Below are 19,425 nucleotides of genomic sequence, written 5' to 3'. Positions count from 1 at the left end.
TCTGGGAAAACTTCCTCACAGTAGGTCGGAAAGATTCCAAAATATGAAACCCCAGGCCCTAGATCAGAGCTTTCAACAAGTGCATGCAGAATGTGAATTGCAATCATGCAAAGATTTCAAGAAATTTCCAGTCTGATGATATAATGTTGACACATATGTCATCAGATCTCCCCAAAAGATGACTCACAGAGGGCCCACAAGGGCAGAAAACAAAGTGTGGGGCTGCAGCCTCAACTTCGGTGGCTGTCCAGATGGAAAGAAGGGGTTCGGGCAGGGAAGGAGAAATGGTTGTGAGTCACAGGATGTTCTTTCTAGATGGGTCTTGGGGAACCTTCCACCCATGCCTGTTCCCCAGTGAAGCTGGGAAGTGGAGGAAGTCTGGTATTTCTCCCAGAAGACCTCGTCTCCTTGTTGATGCCAGCCATCCATACCCTGTTATCCTGTGACCTTGGAAGTTTCTGGCTACCCCGGGGCTGCTCTCTTTAGGATGCAGTAACAGCAAAGTATAAAAGACTGAAGTTCCAGCCCTCTTCCTCCCTTTGCCAGCTATGCTGCTTTAGGCAAGTTACTTCGCCTCTCTGAACTTCAGCTCCTTCTTGCACATAAAAAGGAACAAACTCCCCCACCTCCCATGATGGTAGTTGCATGCGGTGAACGAAAGTACAAGCCTGATGCCTCTTACGTGCCAAGCACAGCACTAAAAGCTTTACCCATATTAGATCCCTGGTATCTCCATTTTGAGGAAATTGAGACAGAGGTGTTACGGAATTATCCAAGGTCACACAGCTGATAAGCAGAAAAGCCAGGATTTGAACCAAGGCTGCCAGCTGCCAAGTGTTCGCTTAGAGCTAAATTATACTACCAAGTGGATGTTTACAAGATAACGGTTTTATATCCTCCTCGCTCAACTCCCTGCTACAGCCAACTACCTTGCCCCTCACGAAAGCCTGCCCTGCCCTCGGGGGATCAGGTTTGCCTGACTTCAAAGATCAGAGCAGAATCAAAGGTCCACAGGGTGAGAGCACAGTATTACCAGTAAATCCAACACTCAGAAAGTTAGGCCCCATTTCCCTAATAAAATCCAGCATAACCCAAGGACTTATTTCATGGAAATCTTACAGAACCACATCAGAAAGGCCCAAAAAACCAGATTTGCCCTGTGGACATACAGAAAATGGCACCTATGGCATTGACATATAAAATCTAGCTGAAGAGACAGAGAAGCTCAAGGCCCAGGTCAGGATGTTGGGGTGCACACAGCCCTGCCCTAGACCTCCCCTCCATGCCTGCCGCTTTCCAACTCTCAATCTCTATGATGTGGTATGACTTCCAAAGTGACATCTCCACCCCAGTGAAAAATGGCCAAAGCCCTTCCTTGTTCCTTCCTAGGAAAGTTCTCGTAAGCTTCATTGGGCTCTACACCCTGGACAGAAGGCATTTCAGAAGTCCCTGGGCCAGGCGCAATGGGGGGCCAGTTGTCACCTTAGTCCTCATTGGGAGGTGCTGAAATAGGTCCTCCAAGCCACAGCAAAGAGCCACATAGGCCAGGCAATACCCAACTCCAGAGAGCGTAATTCTCAGGGGGAGTGTCATTCACATGGATGGCAGTACACACCGCATTCACACAACTGTGTGACTTGCCAGCCCTGTGTATACAGCTTGAAGGCCATCTCTCAACTGTCCCACCTACCCGTCCTGGCCTGATTCAGTGGGTGCAGAAGATGATCTTCTGAAGTCCCACAGAACACCTACCCAGCTTCTGTTAAAAACCATTACAGTGGCTGTAATTTGGGACAGGGCCTGACCCCTGGAGAGTTAAGGTCTTGGCTAAGGATGGAAGTTGCTGAGTCTCTTACACAGGGGAGGCTGGGGATCTAGCATCCAGCCACACCACAGAACCTTCCCCTGTCAACCGTAATCCTCTCCATTGCGCCAGTCAGAGCTGAGAAGACAGAGAACTTCCATGGCACCTCCATAAGCACAGGAATCGTCCTGGAACAGATACGCCATGGTGAGGCTGAGGGAGAAGCCATGGTGAGGCTGAGGGAGCAGCCATGGGCTAAAGCAGTGGACAGTGGGGGAGCTGGGAACTTATTATAGGGATGTGAGGATGGCTCACCCAGGAAGCCAAGACTCGGCCCCAGGATGTACATTTCCCAGCTTCCAGCCAAGCAGGAAGCGCTGATGGTGCTTAGTGTAAACTCAAGATGAGCTTGGGTTGGGCCATGGGGCCATTTACAGATGAAGGAGTGTGCGGAGTGGAAATTCCAGGATTTGGGAAATGAATGAGACACTGGGGTAAAGTGGATGTATGAGCAGAATTGAGGAGGAAGTAGGAAGAGCCTGGTGGTGTGTAGCACTAACCAATGCATTTAAATAGCTGAAAAGGAAATAAGTAGAAAAGACAGAGCAGAAAGCTCTGATCTGAGAGCTTTCCCAGTCCTGATCTGAGTCCCAGTTCTCAGACCCAGTCCTGATCTGAGTGCCACCAGCCCCAGTGGGGAGGCCTTGGCTCTGGTCAGTCAGCTAGTCACCCCATCTGAGTCTCCCGGATTCACCAAAGAGATGCAGGAGGGCTGCGGTGGTGACAGAGCCTGAGGAGAAGGGCCAGGAGGGAGTCTAAAAAAGATGGCACTTCTTCCTGTCTCCACAAGGCCTCTGGCAAGAGCAGATGCAGGTCTGTGAGGCCTGAGCCTGACATGATTTGAGAGGCTCTCTCTATGAAAAAGAGTATTTTTAAAAAATCCTACTGAGACACTTTCTGAGAGCTAAGATCTCTCCCAGGGCCTTTGAAGGGGCTGAGGAGGGTGAACCTTCCTTAGCTTCTCAATAAATCCACTTCCGGCCTCCAGGCTCACGGCAGCATGTCCTAGAATGTTCTGGGGTGAACCTTGTGGAAGAAAGCAAGCTGAAACTATTTGAAGAACCTCTGTCATTATTATTTAGCCTGATTGACTTGGGTTCACACAAGGGAATTAACTAGAAAATTACACATGCTGGGATTTTACACCTTTCCAAGCACTTCACTTGATCCTTAAAATACTCTGTGAAGGAGAAAGGGCAGGTATTTTTTCTTGCTTTTACTCCACGAAGATCCCCTGATTGCTTACCACATACTGGCTACTACGCTAATGCTTGGGATAGAACCATGAATAAGGCCCCATCTGCCTTCGAGAACTACAGTCTAGGGGATAGCCACGTCACTGGCTAGTTCCAGCTGATCCCCCTCACCCCTTGCAAGAACTGACCAAGTTTCCAAGAAGAAATATTTTCAGGTTGTCTTGCCAAAGTTCCAATTTCAAGGCAAGGAAAGCCGAGGCCCAGAGAGGTTGAACAAATTGATAAAACCAAACAGTCCACCAGGAACAGAAGAAAGATGAGACAACTCAGATTTATTGTGTGTCAGTTGTGCTGTGCCCCACTATTAGCCATCCACAGATGTCCTCTGATCTCATGTTCAATGACTCTTGGGTAATCTCTATTTTCAAGGTATCCTGAGGGTCAGAGATAATCTAAACATGCTCAAGGTTCACAGATAATGAGGGCTAGAGCCTGAATTTGTTCCCAAAACGAATCTTCACACAAAGCCCCAAATTCTTTCTCTTATACCAGCATTTTCCAATTCTCCATTATTTACAAACTGCTCTCACACGTTTTACCATATGCACAGAAAACAATGTATTCTTTAAATTAACTTTTTCCATTTAACATCCCCCTAAGCGATAATACCCATGAAGTTGCAATTTGATAGGGGTTAAAATTAAAAGCTGTCATCTGTATACTTCTTGAAATAATCTCAGATATGACATCAAACACACTCAGAGAAACACTCTTCCTTGCCTGACTGCATCTCAGAGACAGAATCTAAACCTGTCACTTTTTCTACAGGTCCAAGAATTTGTGCAGTTTTTACATTTTCACTGTGGTACAGTCATCATGGGGACTTATGAAGAATGAATGCTCCTCACATGGATTCCCAAACATTAATTTAACCTCTGCTCAACCTGTGTAGTCATAGGTTTAGGAAGAAAATAACAGAATGTCCAAAAAGTTCCAGTGAAGAGAAAATCGGGTAAAGGCCCCTCTGTGAGGCTTCTTATATGGGTTTCTCATCAGGATGGTTTCAAGAATAATTAGATTCGTCTGTGATCTAATTCTTAAAACTAGAGACCTTCTCAGGTAAAAGATTACTAGACCAGCAGAAGATACCACTGCAGAAAGAGAATTTTGTGGAGCAGCAGACATTTACCTGTGCTCCGTTCCTAGAATAACATTCTCATGGCTGTGCAAATTGGAAAAGTAACTCCCCCTTCTAGATCAGGTTATTTTCTAGAATGGAAGTTCCAAATGAACTGGATACATTTTGTTTTGAACACCTCTGTGTCCCAGCACCTAGAACACTGGGTGGCACATATTAGGTTCAATAAATATTGGCTGAATGATTGACTGAGTCAACCCATTTATCTGCAAATGAACTAAAAGACCTCTAAGTTCTCATCCAATAAATAGAAACAAAATGATGCTCAAGTCCAGGAAACCATTAGAAGACAGTATCTGAGTCCAGATCTCCATATCTACACATTATCTGCAGATAGTCTAATGAATCCAACTTGGAGGAAATAACAAGTCCTCCAACTAGATCATCAGCATGGATGACACCATAGGTTGGTGAATCTGTAAGAGCCTGAGTAGGAGTAGTCCAAAGGGATTATTAGTCTCCAGTGGACTGATCCAAACCTCCTGCCTTAGTCCAGTTATTAATGACCTGGATGAGAACAAAAAAGAGCTAGTTATCAAATTCCTACATGACAGGAAACAATAAGCAGCAGCAAATGTACACACGGCAAAATCAGAATCTAAAATGGTTTGTGTAGGAAGGACAAAACAACACAGGGAATTTAAAAATGCAAAATAGAAAGGAAATAGATGATTTCCCTTTTGGTTTAAAGGGCCAACAGCGTGATTAAGAAATGGAGAACAAGTAACTTGCAATACTGTGTATTTAAAAGACTGCAATATTGGTTGACTGCATGAGGAATAGGCGTCAACAGTGTGACGTGAATGCCAGAAAGTCCAAAGCAATCTTAGATTGCATGAACAGAAGTAGAGTGCTCAGAACAGGGAAGCAAAAATCCCCTTCTAGTCCATGCTGGAAAACCGTTGTAATTTCTGATAAACTTCAAGGACATAAACACACTGAAACACAACCAGAACAAAGGCAGAAATCAGAGAGGAAAATATATTCCAGAGGAAGAATGGAGGATATCTATCCCAGAAAAGTTAAAGACTTCAGGAAGAAAGGGGGAAAAAAACACAAGAGCTGTCTTTAAGTATTTCAAGGGAAATCGAATTAATAACATCATCGACTGGAAGGTATAGCAGGGTAGTGAATATGTTCTGCTAACTGGAGCTATTATTACCCAAAATGAGCGGCTATGTGAGAGGTAGGTCCCATCACAGGGAGAGGGTGTGTGGTAGAGAAGGTTGATGAGGGCAAGACGCGAGACCAAGGATACTTCCAATCCTAACAGTGATGTTTAAGAGGGTTAAGCCCATTTTCATACTGCGAGTAGGGCCGTCGGTGCAGAAAAACACAGGTCTCTAGGTTAGGATCTATACTGACATAACCCAGCCTTGGATTCTCTCTGAAATCTAGAGTGTTATTGAAATTTGGCAAAAAGTTACTGATTTCACCTAGGAAGAAGCAACATTTCTGTGCATTTCCCTCCAGCCTGAGGCCTGGCTTAGTGATGCAAGACAGGCAAAGAAAGGTGGGAGCAATTTAGGAAGGAGCTGCAGGGCAGAGATGGGAATGGACTGGGTGAAGGCAAAGATAAGTAATAAGCATTGATATAATATAATCAAAATCAGAGGAGATCCTCTCTTCAGAGCTTTGCCGAGAAAGTTTTTTGGACACAGGTTTGTCTTGCCTTCTCCACCCTAAGTCATGTCTCCCGTTGCTCAAAGAAGAAAAATGGATCTGTGTGGAAAGAACTCCCCAGTAAGATCTGAAACTCGGCTCCGTCCGTTAGTCGGTTTCCCCAGCCATGACTTTGAGAGGCAGGAGGGCAAGGCCAGGTGCTCAGGAATGCCTCACTGACACCTAAGAATAATAGTGGCTCCCACTGATCGGACATCTACTATGTGTCAGACACTGCCAGGTCTGACATTCTACATCGCAAGTTTTTCTTATCTTACAGCTGATGACATTAAGGCTCAGAGAGGTAAACTGTTTTGGCCAAGAAGTCACCTCTTCAAAATAATCACAGCTCATGTTCCCTAAATGCTTCCTCTGTGTTCAGTGCTGTTTTGAAGCAGTTACATGTGTTATCTCATCTATTCCTCACAATAATCCTATGAGATAAGTTTTCCTATTGTCCCCACTCTACAGATTAGAAGAGTAGCCTCAAGGGGTCTAAAGACTTATTCACAAAGTCACAAAGCTACAAAGTAATATACCCTAGCACTCTTTCCTATGGGACACACTAAGTCTCCACAGTAGGAGAAATAACCCCAGCTCTGTCTCTGGTCTGCCAGGCAGGGGCTCTCCTGCAGATCAGAAAGGACAGACACTTTGGTGGCTTCAACCTCTGGGTCCTATGCTGGGACAGAGGTGTGTGTACAAGATCAGGAGGGGCCTATAGGGCAAGGAAAGAGCACCCAGAGGGCCAGGCCATGCAGCCCAGAGAGGTTCAGCCAGGAGCTCATTGCAACTAACCCAGGAGCTCAAGCACGGCCAGGCCTCTCTCTGAGTGGAAGTGACACCTGCTCCCTGCCACCCACAGCCCATCAGGCACCATGCTGCTCAATGCCTCTTCTCTTGCCCAGGGAAAGCACAGTTCTGTCTTCCCAAGAAAAGGCTCTAAGTCTGGTGGAAAGTCTAGCACTTTGTACCCCTTCTTCTTTTGCCAAGTGGGTCCCAAACTGTGAGGCTTTTCAGCAGAAGCTGACCCTCCCCATCCCTCCTAAAACACCAAACTAAGTAAAAAGCACTTTCCTGGTTAGAGCAGAGCAGCAGTTGGCCCAAGATGGAGAGTAATTTATGACTGACATTGTTTAGAATCACCGGTACATGGTGATGACAAAAAGCAGACCCCTTTTAGTCAGCTTCACTACTGCTTTTAAATTCTCTACAAACCAGGCATGCCGTGACTGCCCATGCCCAGGAGACTGTCCCCCTGGCTGGCCACTGCCTGGCAGGCTGTTCCATAACTTCTGCCCTTGCCCATGCCTGCTCCTTGGACACTTCCTCAGTGGCCGGCAAGGAGCTCCCTGGGCACTTAACCGGATCAGAGATGAAGACTTCACTTTTAAAAGATCAGAAGTCAAGTGCCCATCAACACGAAATCAAATCACTAGGTGGAAGATGAACTGCATTTTCCTTTTAGAAATAAAGGCTTACCTTTCACCTATCCATATCAAGTTGCAACTTTAATAGCTCTTACGTGCACATAAGCATCCCTCGTCTATAAATCTGTCCATTCACTGCAACCATACGGGCAACTCCAAAAAAAAAAAAAAAAAATTGGGAGTTGGCAGCAACCCGTACCCCCCCAACTGCCCTAATGCCAGGCCTGTGCCATTCCTCTCTGGTGATTTCTGTTTTGTCTCCCCAGAGGAGGCCAGCACATTCATTGTCTTCCTAGTTTCTTCTCAAATACCTCCTGCAGAGAAGCTGAGAGGCCAGACAGCCCAGCCACTGAGGAGGAAAGCTCCCCAGGAAAGCACTGAAGAGCAAGGGCGAGGGCACCTGGGCTGTCCTCTCACCCCCGTGTAGGTCAATTTCCAATTATGAGCCAGTGCACAGAAGGCTTTTGCTTACTTGAACTGGAACTCTCTAACTGCTGTAATGTCCTCAGAACTTGGTGCATGTCCTTCATGCTGGTGTCTTTCTGGCTATATAAAAGAAGCCGCCGAGCATCCGCGAACAGGCGAGACACACTGTAGGGGGTGCAAGAAAAGAAGAAAAGCCCTGGTTAGACCCGCTGCCTCTCTGCTTGAAGGAAGTATCTGTCAGGAAAACATGTCCCCGCCTGGCTACAAGGTGTTCCACAGGCCAGCTCTGGTCCACTCCTACTACTCCCCACACCCAGGTGCACCAATGCCCCAGGCTCCTACCTGCTCACCCACCATCTCTGCCCCAAATGCTCTTCCTGTGTGTCCACACAATCACATCCTACCACCCTTCAAGGCCCAGCCCATGTGCCTCCATCCAGGAAGCTCTCATACCCACCTCGCCCCCACCCACACACATACATATCTAGGGCCAACTTATCCAGGAGACCCAATAAGCACAGTGCCTAGGGCCCAGGATGCTCTTAGGGTCCTTCTAAAAAGTTTACTACCTTCTAAAATCAGAATGAAAAAAATGAAATCCAGAAATTCAGAATGAACATATATGATAATGAATCCAACCTGGATTATAGTCATCTTTATACCAACACAGTTATCAAATAAAATTTTTAATATTTCTGGACGCAAGGAGAGGGCCCCTGAAAGCTACAAAGTCTAGGGTCCATGGACGTTATAATGTGGCCCCGTCTGACTCTGCAGAGCTTCCTCGGGACTATCCTGATACATCTCCTACAGTCCTTTGTCCACTCAAGCTCATGCCATGGTTCCGTGCATTCCAAGACTCTTCAATGGCTCAATCAGCAAACACTTATTAAGTCCATGTTTATGTCCAGTATTGGACCCAGGAGCCAGGAAGATAAAAGCAAGGAAGCAACATCCAGGCCCTCAGGGAACTCACACCACAGAAGAGACCTGCGGACACGGGGACACTGCAGTATGACAGGGAGTGACAGAGTAAGAGTGAATCTGGAAGGAAAGGGACAAATTCGCCCAGCCCAGGCTACGAGCTGCTTGTGGGCAGGTCCCCTCCTGTGCTTATCTCTGTACCACCACCCCCAGGGCCTAGACAAGCCAGTTCAGATGCACAGGAAATGTGGCTAAGTGAGTAGGCTAATAATGAATGGACAGAGCTGACATGCTGTCCCTCCCTCTTCTCTGACCAGTTTTTGTAAGAATGGCCCCCCAACCACAGGAGTCTTATTGTCATAAGAGCTACATATTGTTACTCCTCAAATGCACCAAAGTAAGATCCACAGTCTTAGGTCCTGGCAGCAATTCTCCCTGCCCTCATTCTTCAAACCTTTACAAAAGCAACTTCACTCAAATTGAACCCTTCAAAATTCTCCAGAGGTTGAGGAGGAAAGAAAGAGTATTAACTGACAAGTTTGGAAAGAAAACCCGATATAGTACTTACATGGATTTGTTAAAGTTTCCAACAACCCCAGGGGCCTCACCAGGAGTTGGATAACGGAAACAGGGGTTATTGGCATTACAGATAATCCCCTGAACCCAAGGAAGCGTTCCTGCAGAGGGCATGGCTTTGTTTGGAAAGTGGCCTATGAAATCAAGAAGAAGAAAAACACAAAGAGAAACATTAATTCTTTGAGGCGATTTTCGGGACTCGATAGGAACCTTCCTTTATCTCTTTTGGTTGCACCCACACATTGCTCCAACCCAAACGTGTTTGTCCCATTCCTCACATCCCAGACACCTGTCACCTCTGGACTGATCCCAGCCTGAGCTGGAAACTTGGCATCAGATAGAAGTTCTTAATCTACTTGCATCATCTGTAGAATGGGGTTCATGACCTCAGCCTTGGGGAAGTGATGCGAGGGGCAGAGTAGACCACACACAGTAACTGCCTGATGTGCAAGTACCTGACAACCCTTACCTCACCTTCCACTGCCTGCCTCACCTGCCAGAGACCTGGAGGGCCCCCGGGAATGGCCTGATTCAATTCCTTCATGCTCTAAGGAAACCACAGCAAGATGAAGTGGCAGGTGAAGAATGCTCAAGGAGGGGTGCCAAGGTGGCTCAGTCGGTTAAGCGTCAGCCTTCAGCTCAGGTTATGATCCTGAGGTCCTGAGCTCAAGCTCCATGTTCAGCTCCCTGCTCAGTGGGGAGTCTGCTTGTCCCTCTCCCTCTGTCCCTCCCTTCCTCTTATTCTCTCTCTCTCAAATAAATAAATAAATAAAATCTTTTCTTAAAAAATGCTCAAGAAGTCAGTGGGCAGGACTGGGAGTGGAACCCACATTTTCATGATCCCAATCCATGTTCCTTCCCTTATATCTGAGGCTTCCCTTGTGCTCACTCTTCTCAGTCCCCTCAGGTTCTGTCCTCTGCTGGTTTCTCCTCCTCTGCCAGCTCAAAAGCTCTTCAAGGGCACCTAATAAACATGCTAACTTGGGGTCAGATGTCATCTGTGAAGCCACCTTTGTTGTCAGTGCTATTCTGTCACTCATCCAAACAACGAGCCCCATCCCGTAACTCACCTCCTCCCTGTCCTTTCCCTTCATTATGGAGGAGCTGCTGACAAACAGCAGGTGTGGGGGACATGGGTGGGTCCCAGGTGTCAGAGGCACACTTTGGTGTGTGGTAGGCAGCCACAGGGGCCACCAATGAGGTTCAAGATAAATGTGCTCTGGGACCAGGACTTTTAACCAAAGGACCAAGCATGTGTGAATTCCTTTGGACAGAAAGGCCATGGCTCCAGCTTTCATCATATTCTCAGGGTTACCTGTGACCCTGAGAGTTTAAAGCCATTAAAAACAATAGCTCTAAGTGGGGAAGGGCTGTAAAGCTGTAGCTTTACAGGGGTTGGGGTCAGATCTATGGGGATTCATATCCGGTCCCCAAAACTTGCTAAGTAGCAACTTTGACCAAGTTACTCAACCCCTACCTCAGCTTCCTCATCTGAACATGGTGAAAGAAATATAGTCGACTCCACAGAGCTGCAGTACTGTGTGAGTTCTTACAAGCAAAGCAGGGAGCAGAGTGCCTGGCCCAGGGCAAAGGCCCCCGTTGTGGGGGGTGCGGTGGTGAGGCTGTCGGGACTGCTGCAGCACTCTGGGTGTGAGCCTACAACAGGACTCACTCTGCCACTGTCCAGCCAGAAATACTCCTTCTACCCCACAGCTATGACCTTCCTCCAAAGCAGGAATCCTGTTCTATTCATCTTACTCTTTCTGTGCAGATATGCTAACAGAGTCTCCCCAGAAAGTAAGCCACAGCCGGGGAGTGCTACCCTTTGCTTTTCCAACAGTGGGATCCCTTTTTTCTTTTTCTTCTATCATAATGCAACCAGAAAGGCAACTTCCAGAGCAAGGATGTAACAAGATCTGATCACTATGGGCACCCTCAGCAGGGACTCTGGCCTGTTGAACATTTACTCAGTTAACCTCCTTATCTCCCTGTTAATAGTTCAAGGAAAACCAAACAATGTCCCTAGCCTAGGTCAGCTGCTCCTCATGCAGGGAAAAGCTTATGTAACCCAACCAAATACTCGAAGAATCAAGGGATTCTCTTGAATCTCCTGCAGATACTGGCAGCCAAAATAGGGTAATGTTGGTCCAGGCAGCACTGGGCAGTGGAGGGGAAGTATTTCAAGCTAATCCTTGGGGAGTAAAATAAAGACTTTTCCTAGAGGTGGGGTCCTACCCGATTTGCCCCCCACCCCAGCAAAAAGCAGTATGGGGACCTGGCATTTGTTATACAGGATGACAATCAAATAGCATAAAGGACTCCCATGACCCAGGGAAATGACTAGGACCTTGACGGCCCTTGCTCAAACTGGGTAAGATTTATGAAAAACAATCATACACTAATCCTTTGTTCCCAGGCACAAGACACCTCTGCAGGCTTCATCTTAGCTCTTTGCCCTTCTAGCTAGATCCCCAGAAGGTGGTGAGAATAGGAAGTAAGGTTACAAGACGTGCACAGGTGGGAGACAAAAATCTCATCTGCCTTCTCTAAGTATAGCAATTTCACATTTCCTAGAAACTATAGTCTAGATCTAGAGGGATCTGGGTTACAATTCAACAGCATGCCCAAGATCACGACCTCAGCAAGCAGGGTAGCAAGGATCCAAACAAACCTCAATTTGTCTAATGCCAAGGTCTGCATTATTTGCACTACACTGTCTTGCCTACTTGTGATCATTCCTGAGAGAGCATCGCCTAGCCGATAAAAAGGCTGAGTTTTCCCTAAAACTGTACTTCAGTGAAGCTTAGGGTAATGCTAAAATAAAATCAAATAAGCATTTGTTCATTAATCTTTGGGGCACCAAAAGAGAAAGCAGAATTCCCTTCCAGGTCCACAAATTGAGTGTATATTTCATTTTATGCTCTTTTCGTTTCTGGCAAAATCAGAAAAATCACATGTAGTAGGATGTTCTTGAGGTTTTGTGGATTTAGGAGTTTTTTGTGGATTTAGGAGTTTTTTTAAAACTTGAAAATGTATATGCTATATTAGCAAATTAGCAGGTAAATAACTACCAGTGTGTGCTGTGTGAGACTTGGGACCAGGATAAGAACACAATTAAAAGGTGACCCTAACCCCATCTCCTCCATAAAGAACAGTATCCTGGCAAAAGCCGGTGCAGTTGGCGGGCTGTGAGCGGAGCTAGCTAATGGTAGGAAAAGACATGGAAGCAATGGAACAGAGGTCCCAGGGAAACCTCACATAAATGCTGACCCTTCAAACAGGCACATTTCTGCAGACAGTCCATCCAATGAGCAGAGCCAGGAGACGAAGATGGTGATGACAGAACGACACTCAGGACAACCATGTGGGATAGTTGTTGTCGTTCCTTTTTTATAGAATTTGGGACACTCGGGTACAGAGAAGCGATGTCACTTGCCCAGGGTGATATACCTACTAAGTGTCGAAGCCAGGATTCAAACCCAGGTCACCTGACATGAAGAGCTTGTGTTCTTAGCCACTACTTTCTATTTTCTACTATTTTCTAGCCTCCACTCTACCGGCCATCATCCAAATACAGGCCCAGGAGTCAAATGATCAGGGCTCGATTTCATTTAAGTCACTCATTAGATGCGTGACCTCGGGCAACTCCCTGAAATTTTTGGAGCCCCAATTTACTTATCAAGAAATTAAAGTAAATGCTAACAATGAGGGTCTACTGTACAAGGTTGTTATGACAATCCAATGAAATCATAATGCTCAATCTGAGCAATTCTATACAAATGCTGTTTAAAATGATGTTTCCCTGATTTACAACTGTGCAATTAAGACATAATGACATGAAAAAAACCTGGCAGGTCCAGATGACAACTGAGTTAAGGCACGGCCTCAGGGGGCTCTTTTAATCACCATCCTCTGACTTATCAGTAAGCTTTTACTTTCATGATCTAAAATGTATGAAACAGATGTTGGCTTTTATTATAATTACTGTTATTACCATTGGCTAGGACTGAAAATGGTTTCCTGAGGTCACACCTTATCAAAAAATTGGAAGCGTTTCTATTCCAAACCATGTGCAGTGTTTCCTAAAGATAGTGTCTTGGAACAGGTCAAATGTAGTCTATATCCACTCCTGGATGTCGCGTGCCAGTAGACTCTCCAGCGGGATGGGATGCTCAATACTTACATTCGTGTTGTTCATAGGGTGGGTAACTCAACCGAACGGAGATCAGGATCAAAAAGATAAATAGAGGCCAGGCCACTTCCAGCAACAGCTGACACTGAGAGGGAAATAAAACAGAGCACTGTGCATTTAAAAAATAACTCGGATGCTTAACTCTACTCGCCTTTGGGAAATCCACAGTTGTTAATTAAACAACTGATGGCCCCTCCAGCCTCTGCCACCACTCTCCCAGCTTCAACAACACTGAATTGTTTGCGGTTCTCATAGCATACTATTCCATACCTCTGTGTTCTCCATAAGAAAGGGAAACCCCTCCTATCCTAATTCCTCTGGCTCATTACTTACTATCCATTCTACAGAATACTCCAACACCATTTCCTTTATTAAAATCTCAGGCTGAGTGAGAAACCCTTCTCCTCTAACAGTAACCCATGCATATTCCTCCTGGAGCCTTTTCCTCCAGCCTGAAATCATCTATCACTGGCCACTTCGAGCAACAGGAGCACCCTGAAGGCAAGCACTGAGTCAGCTTCGTATTCCCAGCCCTCGAGCTATATCAGGTAAGGAAGGACCCTTAGTGGAAGGAGGGGGCGGGGCAAACTGCTGTGCTCAGCACACCACCTCTGCACCTTTAACTGCAAACAAAGGTGCCCCCATACACACACACTGGGCTGAGAAGAAGGCACCAAAGGACAATGGAAATTAACACAGGGTTCCATATCAACCTTTGTGCCTCCGGGACTGCAAAGAGCTGAGAAAAGTGCAAAGTTCTTCTTCCCTGTCTGGCAAGGTCTCAGTACCATCTTCTCCAGTGGGTTAGAAGATCATTAAACTTACCGGTGAGCATGATCCACTCTGGTTGAAACAATGTGGTGTCTCTAAACCTAAACCCTGCCCCGGTGAGTTGCCAAGGGATAAATAAGCCCAGGGACAGGATGGAAATCTTTAGGCATAATTTAATTGAACCAGGGGTGTTCAGAAAACTAGCTTCATTGCCTGAAGCTCTCACCTCTTCCATTCCCGTCATTTCTAGATCCTGAGGTTCTAATTAGGATGAACACCAAAGAGCCCAGAAGAGTCACGGGGCCTTGTGGTTAAGAGTAATTATAACTGTGGCTGCAGAGCCACAGGCAATAGAACACTGGCCTGAAATCCTCCCTTTTTTTTTTCAAACAGAATTTTTTTCCCTTGATCTTTTAAGTCCATATATTTTTATTGTGGAAAACTTGAAATTAAAAAATTCTAAAAAAGTAGAAAAAAAGTAAATACAAATCACCCTTAATCCTACTTTCCAAAGACAATCCCTAATAAACGGAGCTAACAATGCCCTCTATTAATATTTTTATCTTTTTTTATGCATACATGAATACTTTTATTTTTTTATTATTTTTTTTTAAAGATTTTATTTATTCATTTGACAGAGAACACAAGTAGACAGAGACAGGCAGATAGAGAGGAAGGGAAGCAGGCCCCCTGCTGAGCAGAGAGCCTGATATGGGACTCGATCCCAGGACCCTGAGATCATGACCCGAGCGGAAGGCAGCGGCTTAACCCACTGAGCAACCCAGGCGCCCTACATGAATACTTTTACCTACAAAACTGCATCATACAGTACATATAATTTCTCATTTTCCTTTTTCATTTAACATTATAATTGGGGGTGTTTTCCATGACATAAAATATTTTCTTGAAAGATGGATTTTAACGGCCACTTTGATATTCCATACTGTGAATAGATCATAATTAATTAAACTCTCTGCTCTTGCTGGTACTTCAGAGTGTTTTTGCTTTTTTGTTTATCATTTGCTATTGCATTTTGGTATTTTAAATAACCCACTTTTAATTTCCAAAGACCTTTGATATGATTACCCATTAAACTCTTTTTTAAATCTTCTTTTTGGAAGGAAATACAAAGATGATAATAGTAGATGTCCTGGGGTGATAAAAACAAAAGTGATTTTTTTTTTAAATACATCCCTGTGTTTCCTAAATCTTCCGTAATAAGCATGCTATTACTTCTTGAATGGAACAAAAATCCACTGCTATCATATAACCATGAAGAATAATTTATACTATTTGATACCACACAGCAACGTGGGGGGAGGAGAGATGGGGAGGTATAAATGGGTCCCTCTTTGGAAGAAAGTATGCTGTCAATGGGGTCTCCAAGACCAAAGACATGGCTGTACTTCCTAATATTTCTATACATAATCCCAAAGAGGCCACACATACTGAAATCTCCAAGCTTTCAAATGACATTTGGTCTCTTCTACCAGCAGAGTTGGAAGTCCCTCCTTGGAGTCTCCCAGGTACACCCTGCCTTCACCAGCACTTGGCACAGCAGGGGCCCTATTTAAAAAGGACTTTCTCCCACACCGTCACTTTCTTCTCACTAAGCCTGCCACACAGAAAGTCTTAAAAAATGTTGAGAAAGAGAATGAACTGAAGTTTATAAAACAATAAAGATGGAAATATACATCAGTTGAGCCCTCTCGGAAAGCAATTTGGCCATATGTAGTCAAAAGACATGTTTATCCCCTGTGACCAAGTAATATGTATAGGAAGTCATCCTACAGAATTTAATTTAAAATATCAAAAAGCTATATACATGAAGTTATTCATCCACTGAAACACTATAATTGCAAAATATTGGAAACAACTTAGTTGCACAACACTGGGGAAATTATTAAATTACAGTACACCTACTGGTCAATGTATTACACTGTCATTACATCTACGAAACACAGACACTATTAACCATGTAATATTAAGTGAAAAAACCAGAACACAAAATTGTATGTTACAAGCATACAGCTAAATAAAATCACTTACAAATATTAACAAACAATTATGCCATTTTAAAAAATGGGCTGTGAATGAAGTCAGAAAAGAATAATGAATTCAGAAAAAAACAAAAACAAAATTAAATGAAGAGTATGAATAAGTTACCAACCTTGGCACTCAGAAGCTAACATTTGTACATTTAGGATAAATAGTAGCTATCATTTATTTATTTAGAGTCCAATATGTAGTAGGCACATTACATATGGATTATTTCATTCAATCCTCCAAACAACCTTGTGATATAGGAGCCATTATTATCCCCATTTTATGTGTGGCAAGGCTAAAGCTCAAGGAGGGGTAAGTAATGGAGACAGAGGCAGAGTTAGGATTAACTGCTAGTTCTGCCCAACTCCAGAGGCCACATGGCATTGACAGAGCAGGTGACCCAGCTGGGAAATGACCGCATTCAGTGGCAATGTCACAAAACATCAACTGGTTTCACAGAAGTAACATGAATTATAATATTTACAGCCAAGAGTGAGCACCTACTGTATACCAGGTATTTTTAGGTATCTCATCTCTAATATTTAATTTTCATAATAACTGAGATAGGATGAACTGTTACCATGAAGCTAAGATTTAGAGATGTTATCACCCATAACCTCGTAAGAGAGTGCACTAGCAGTTGAACCCAGCTCTAGTGACCCCCATGTGCTTTTTTTTTTTAAAGATTTTATTTATTTATTTATTTATTTGACAGAGAGAGAGAGACCACAAGTAGGCAGAGAGGCAAGCAGAGAGAGAGAGGAGGAAGCAGGCTCCCTGCTGAGCAGAGAGCCCGATGTGGGACTTGATCCCAGGACCCTGAGATCACTACCCGAGCCGAAGGCAGCGACCTAACCCACTGAGCCACCCAGGCGCCCCCCCCCCAATGTGCTTTTGCATTCATTTTACGGATGGGGACACTGAGGTCCAGAGAGTTAATAAATAAGCATTCAAATGTTGGCAATAGGGTATGAATTTATCAAATTAAAACTACTATAAACTACCAGGAATGTCAGTGGCATCCTGCAATGGTAGATTTTGGGCCAAAAGATCCTTCTCTTGCTAACTTCCTAAGTTACAATACTTTCTTTACCTGTGAAACAGAAATTTTAATGCATATCTCTCAGAACTGCTTTGAAACTTAAGAAAATAATGGATATAAAAGCATTTCAAAACTATAAAACACAGTCTACACATCAAAAATCAGTATTATAACAATGAAGATTATTTGAAAACATGGGATTATACACACCAAATAACATTAAATGAAAGCAGAAAACAGAACATAAAATGGTACATATCCAAGTGATGATTACAATTGTCTCCTTTGGCTTATTGTCACTCAAGTCCCTTCAGTGCCAAGGACCACACAATCCGACCCTCACAATCATGACCCATCTACCTCAGAGACTTCTTTTGCACATAAAATAAAATTCAACTGCCCTTCCCAGCTCCAATGCCAGGCATGATCTGGCCCTGCCAGTCCCCAACTCATCCCTAGCCAGTCCTCATTCACCCCACCAGAGCCACCGGCTTTTCTGTTCCTTGACTCAGGAGCACACATTGGGTCCCATGGCCATCATACCTTCTGTCTCTCTAGGAATATGGTGCTCCTCATCTCTGAGCTCCTGATCTTCCCCAGCTTTATGTTCAGAGCTCTTGGCTTACCTGTCATAATGTTCCATCCTAAATTAAGTCCCTACCCATAGCCTCGTGGTATCTAACACAGTGCCACAGTGTGTCTGATTTATTGTCTTCCTAACACCTGATATAGATTATTATTTTATTTTTACTTCTGGGATCATGAGTCTCGTATCTGCTTCCCTCACTGAACAGTAAGCTCTGTGAGGACAAGGATCGTGTCTGTCCACTTCTTCACCACACACCCAGCACACTCCCCCACATGTAGTAGGTGCTCCGTAAATATGTATTCAAATGAAATAATAAATGACTATGGGTTCTAACTTTCTTAATTCCACAGAATACGAAACTAAAACTCAAGAGAAGTGAGTTTCCCTCAGCCATTGAGGCACATGGTGGCCACGCTGGAAGTAGAACTGAATTAAAATTGAATAGAAATCAGAATTACTATCTGGATTTGAACCGTCACTACCAGCCCAGGAACAAGGACAAGGAAGAAATTCATCAGCTGGAACTGGAAGTGGGAAGGGAATGTAGAAATTTTTCATCTGCCCTGGAAAATTCTCTAATGGCTTTTAAATGAGGAGTTTTAATTTTTATTTATTTGACAGTTTATTCCTTGTCATTAACCAATGTCCAAATACTGACACTCCATGCAAAAATTAGAATTACCTATTTTCCCAGGCACACGACTAATCAGATCTCACGGAGAGAATAGCAAAGGCACAAGAGAGAGGCCATATGGCCCCACACTCCCATCTGTTCCATGGGACCTTGGCCTTTGGCTCAGCCTGAAACTAGATGAGGATCCTGAGAACTCTGAAGCCCCTCGCCCTTCCTGTCCCAAGCCCTGTTTGTGCTGCAAGACTGCCACCCACACAAGTTAACCGTTACTTTGAACCCAAACTGAGCTTTGCCCCCGACTTTCGTAACTTAGTGTATTCTTTGCCCAACAGCAACAACGGAAAGCTAACCCTGGTTGATGGTCCCCAGGAAGGGCACAATTGGGGGCACAAGAGAGGTCCCCAGGATTCATCAGCAAACAAGGAGAAAGAGAGAAAGGGCAAATGCTGGCTTTCCACGGGGCTATTCTGGGGTGTACTGTTCAGCACCCAGCTTTCAAACATTCTTCCCGGCAGCAGGACACAAGGCCTCTACAATAGAGGAGCCTCCTTGAGACCTGCAAACTGATGGCCCATTGGACACACTCACCACTCGTTCAGCAAATATGTTTTCAGCATATCCTGGGTGCCAGGCTCTAGGCCTGAGGGTGTATACTCTAGGATCTGAGAAAATGGGAAATAAGCAATGGTTTTCCACACATTGTAGGCAAGAATTGCCATGAAGCTTCTTCCCCTGTCTAGTGGACAGGGTTGGTTCTGACTATGTGAGCTAACAAAGTGGTACCAAAACCCTTAACAGGTCCCACTGTCTCAAAAATAATCCAGAAATCCAAGCCAGGTGGGTTGGGAAGTAGCTTAAGATCCATGGGCATTAAA

At 44.7% G+C, this 19,425-nt stretch overlaps 1 protein-coding gene across 5 annotated transcripts in view; it reads right to left on the bottom strand.

The window, feature by feature from the left end:
* The window catches only part of ABCA1 (ATP binding cassette subfamily A member 1), a 127,881-nt gene that overhangs the window by 83,748 nt on the left and 24,708 nt on the right, over nucleotides 1–19,425 (bottom strand). For all 5 annotated transcript variants that reach the window (XM_032308438.1, XM_032308436.1, XM_032308434.1 and 2 more), the window contains 3 exons: nucleotides 13,460–13,553; nucleotides 9,269–9,410; nucleotides 7,823–7,941 (listed from right to left, as the gene is read on the bottom strand). In XM_032308438.1, the coding sequence (XP_032164329.1) occupies nucleotides 7,823–7,941; nucleotides 9,269–9,410; nucleotides 13,460–13,553 (355 nt within the window). The remainder of the gene's footprint in view (nucleotides 1–7,822; nucleotides 7,942–9,268; nucleotides 9,411–13,459; nucleotides 13,554–19,425) is intronic.

Source organism: Mustela erminea, chromosome 12, assembly GCF_009829155.1.
Source record: "Mustela erminea isolate mMusErm1 chromosome 12, mMusErm1.Pri, whole genome shotgun sequence".
Taxonomy (NCBI): Eukaryota; Metazoa; Chordata; class Mammalia; order Carnivora; family Mustelidae; genus Mustela; species Mustela erminea.
This window is presented reverse-complemented; position numbering and strand designations above follow the sequence as displayed.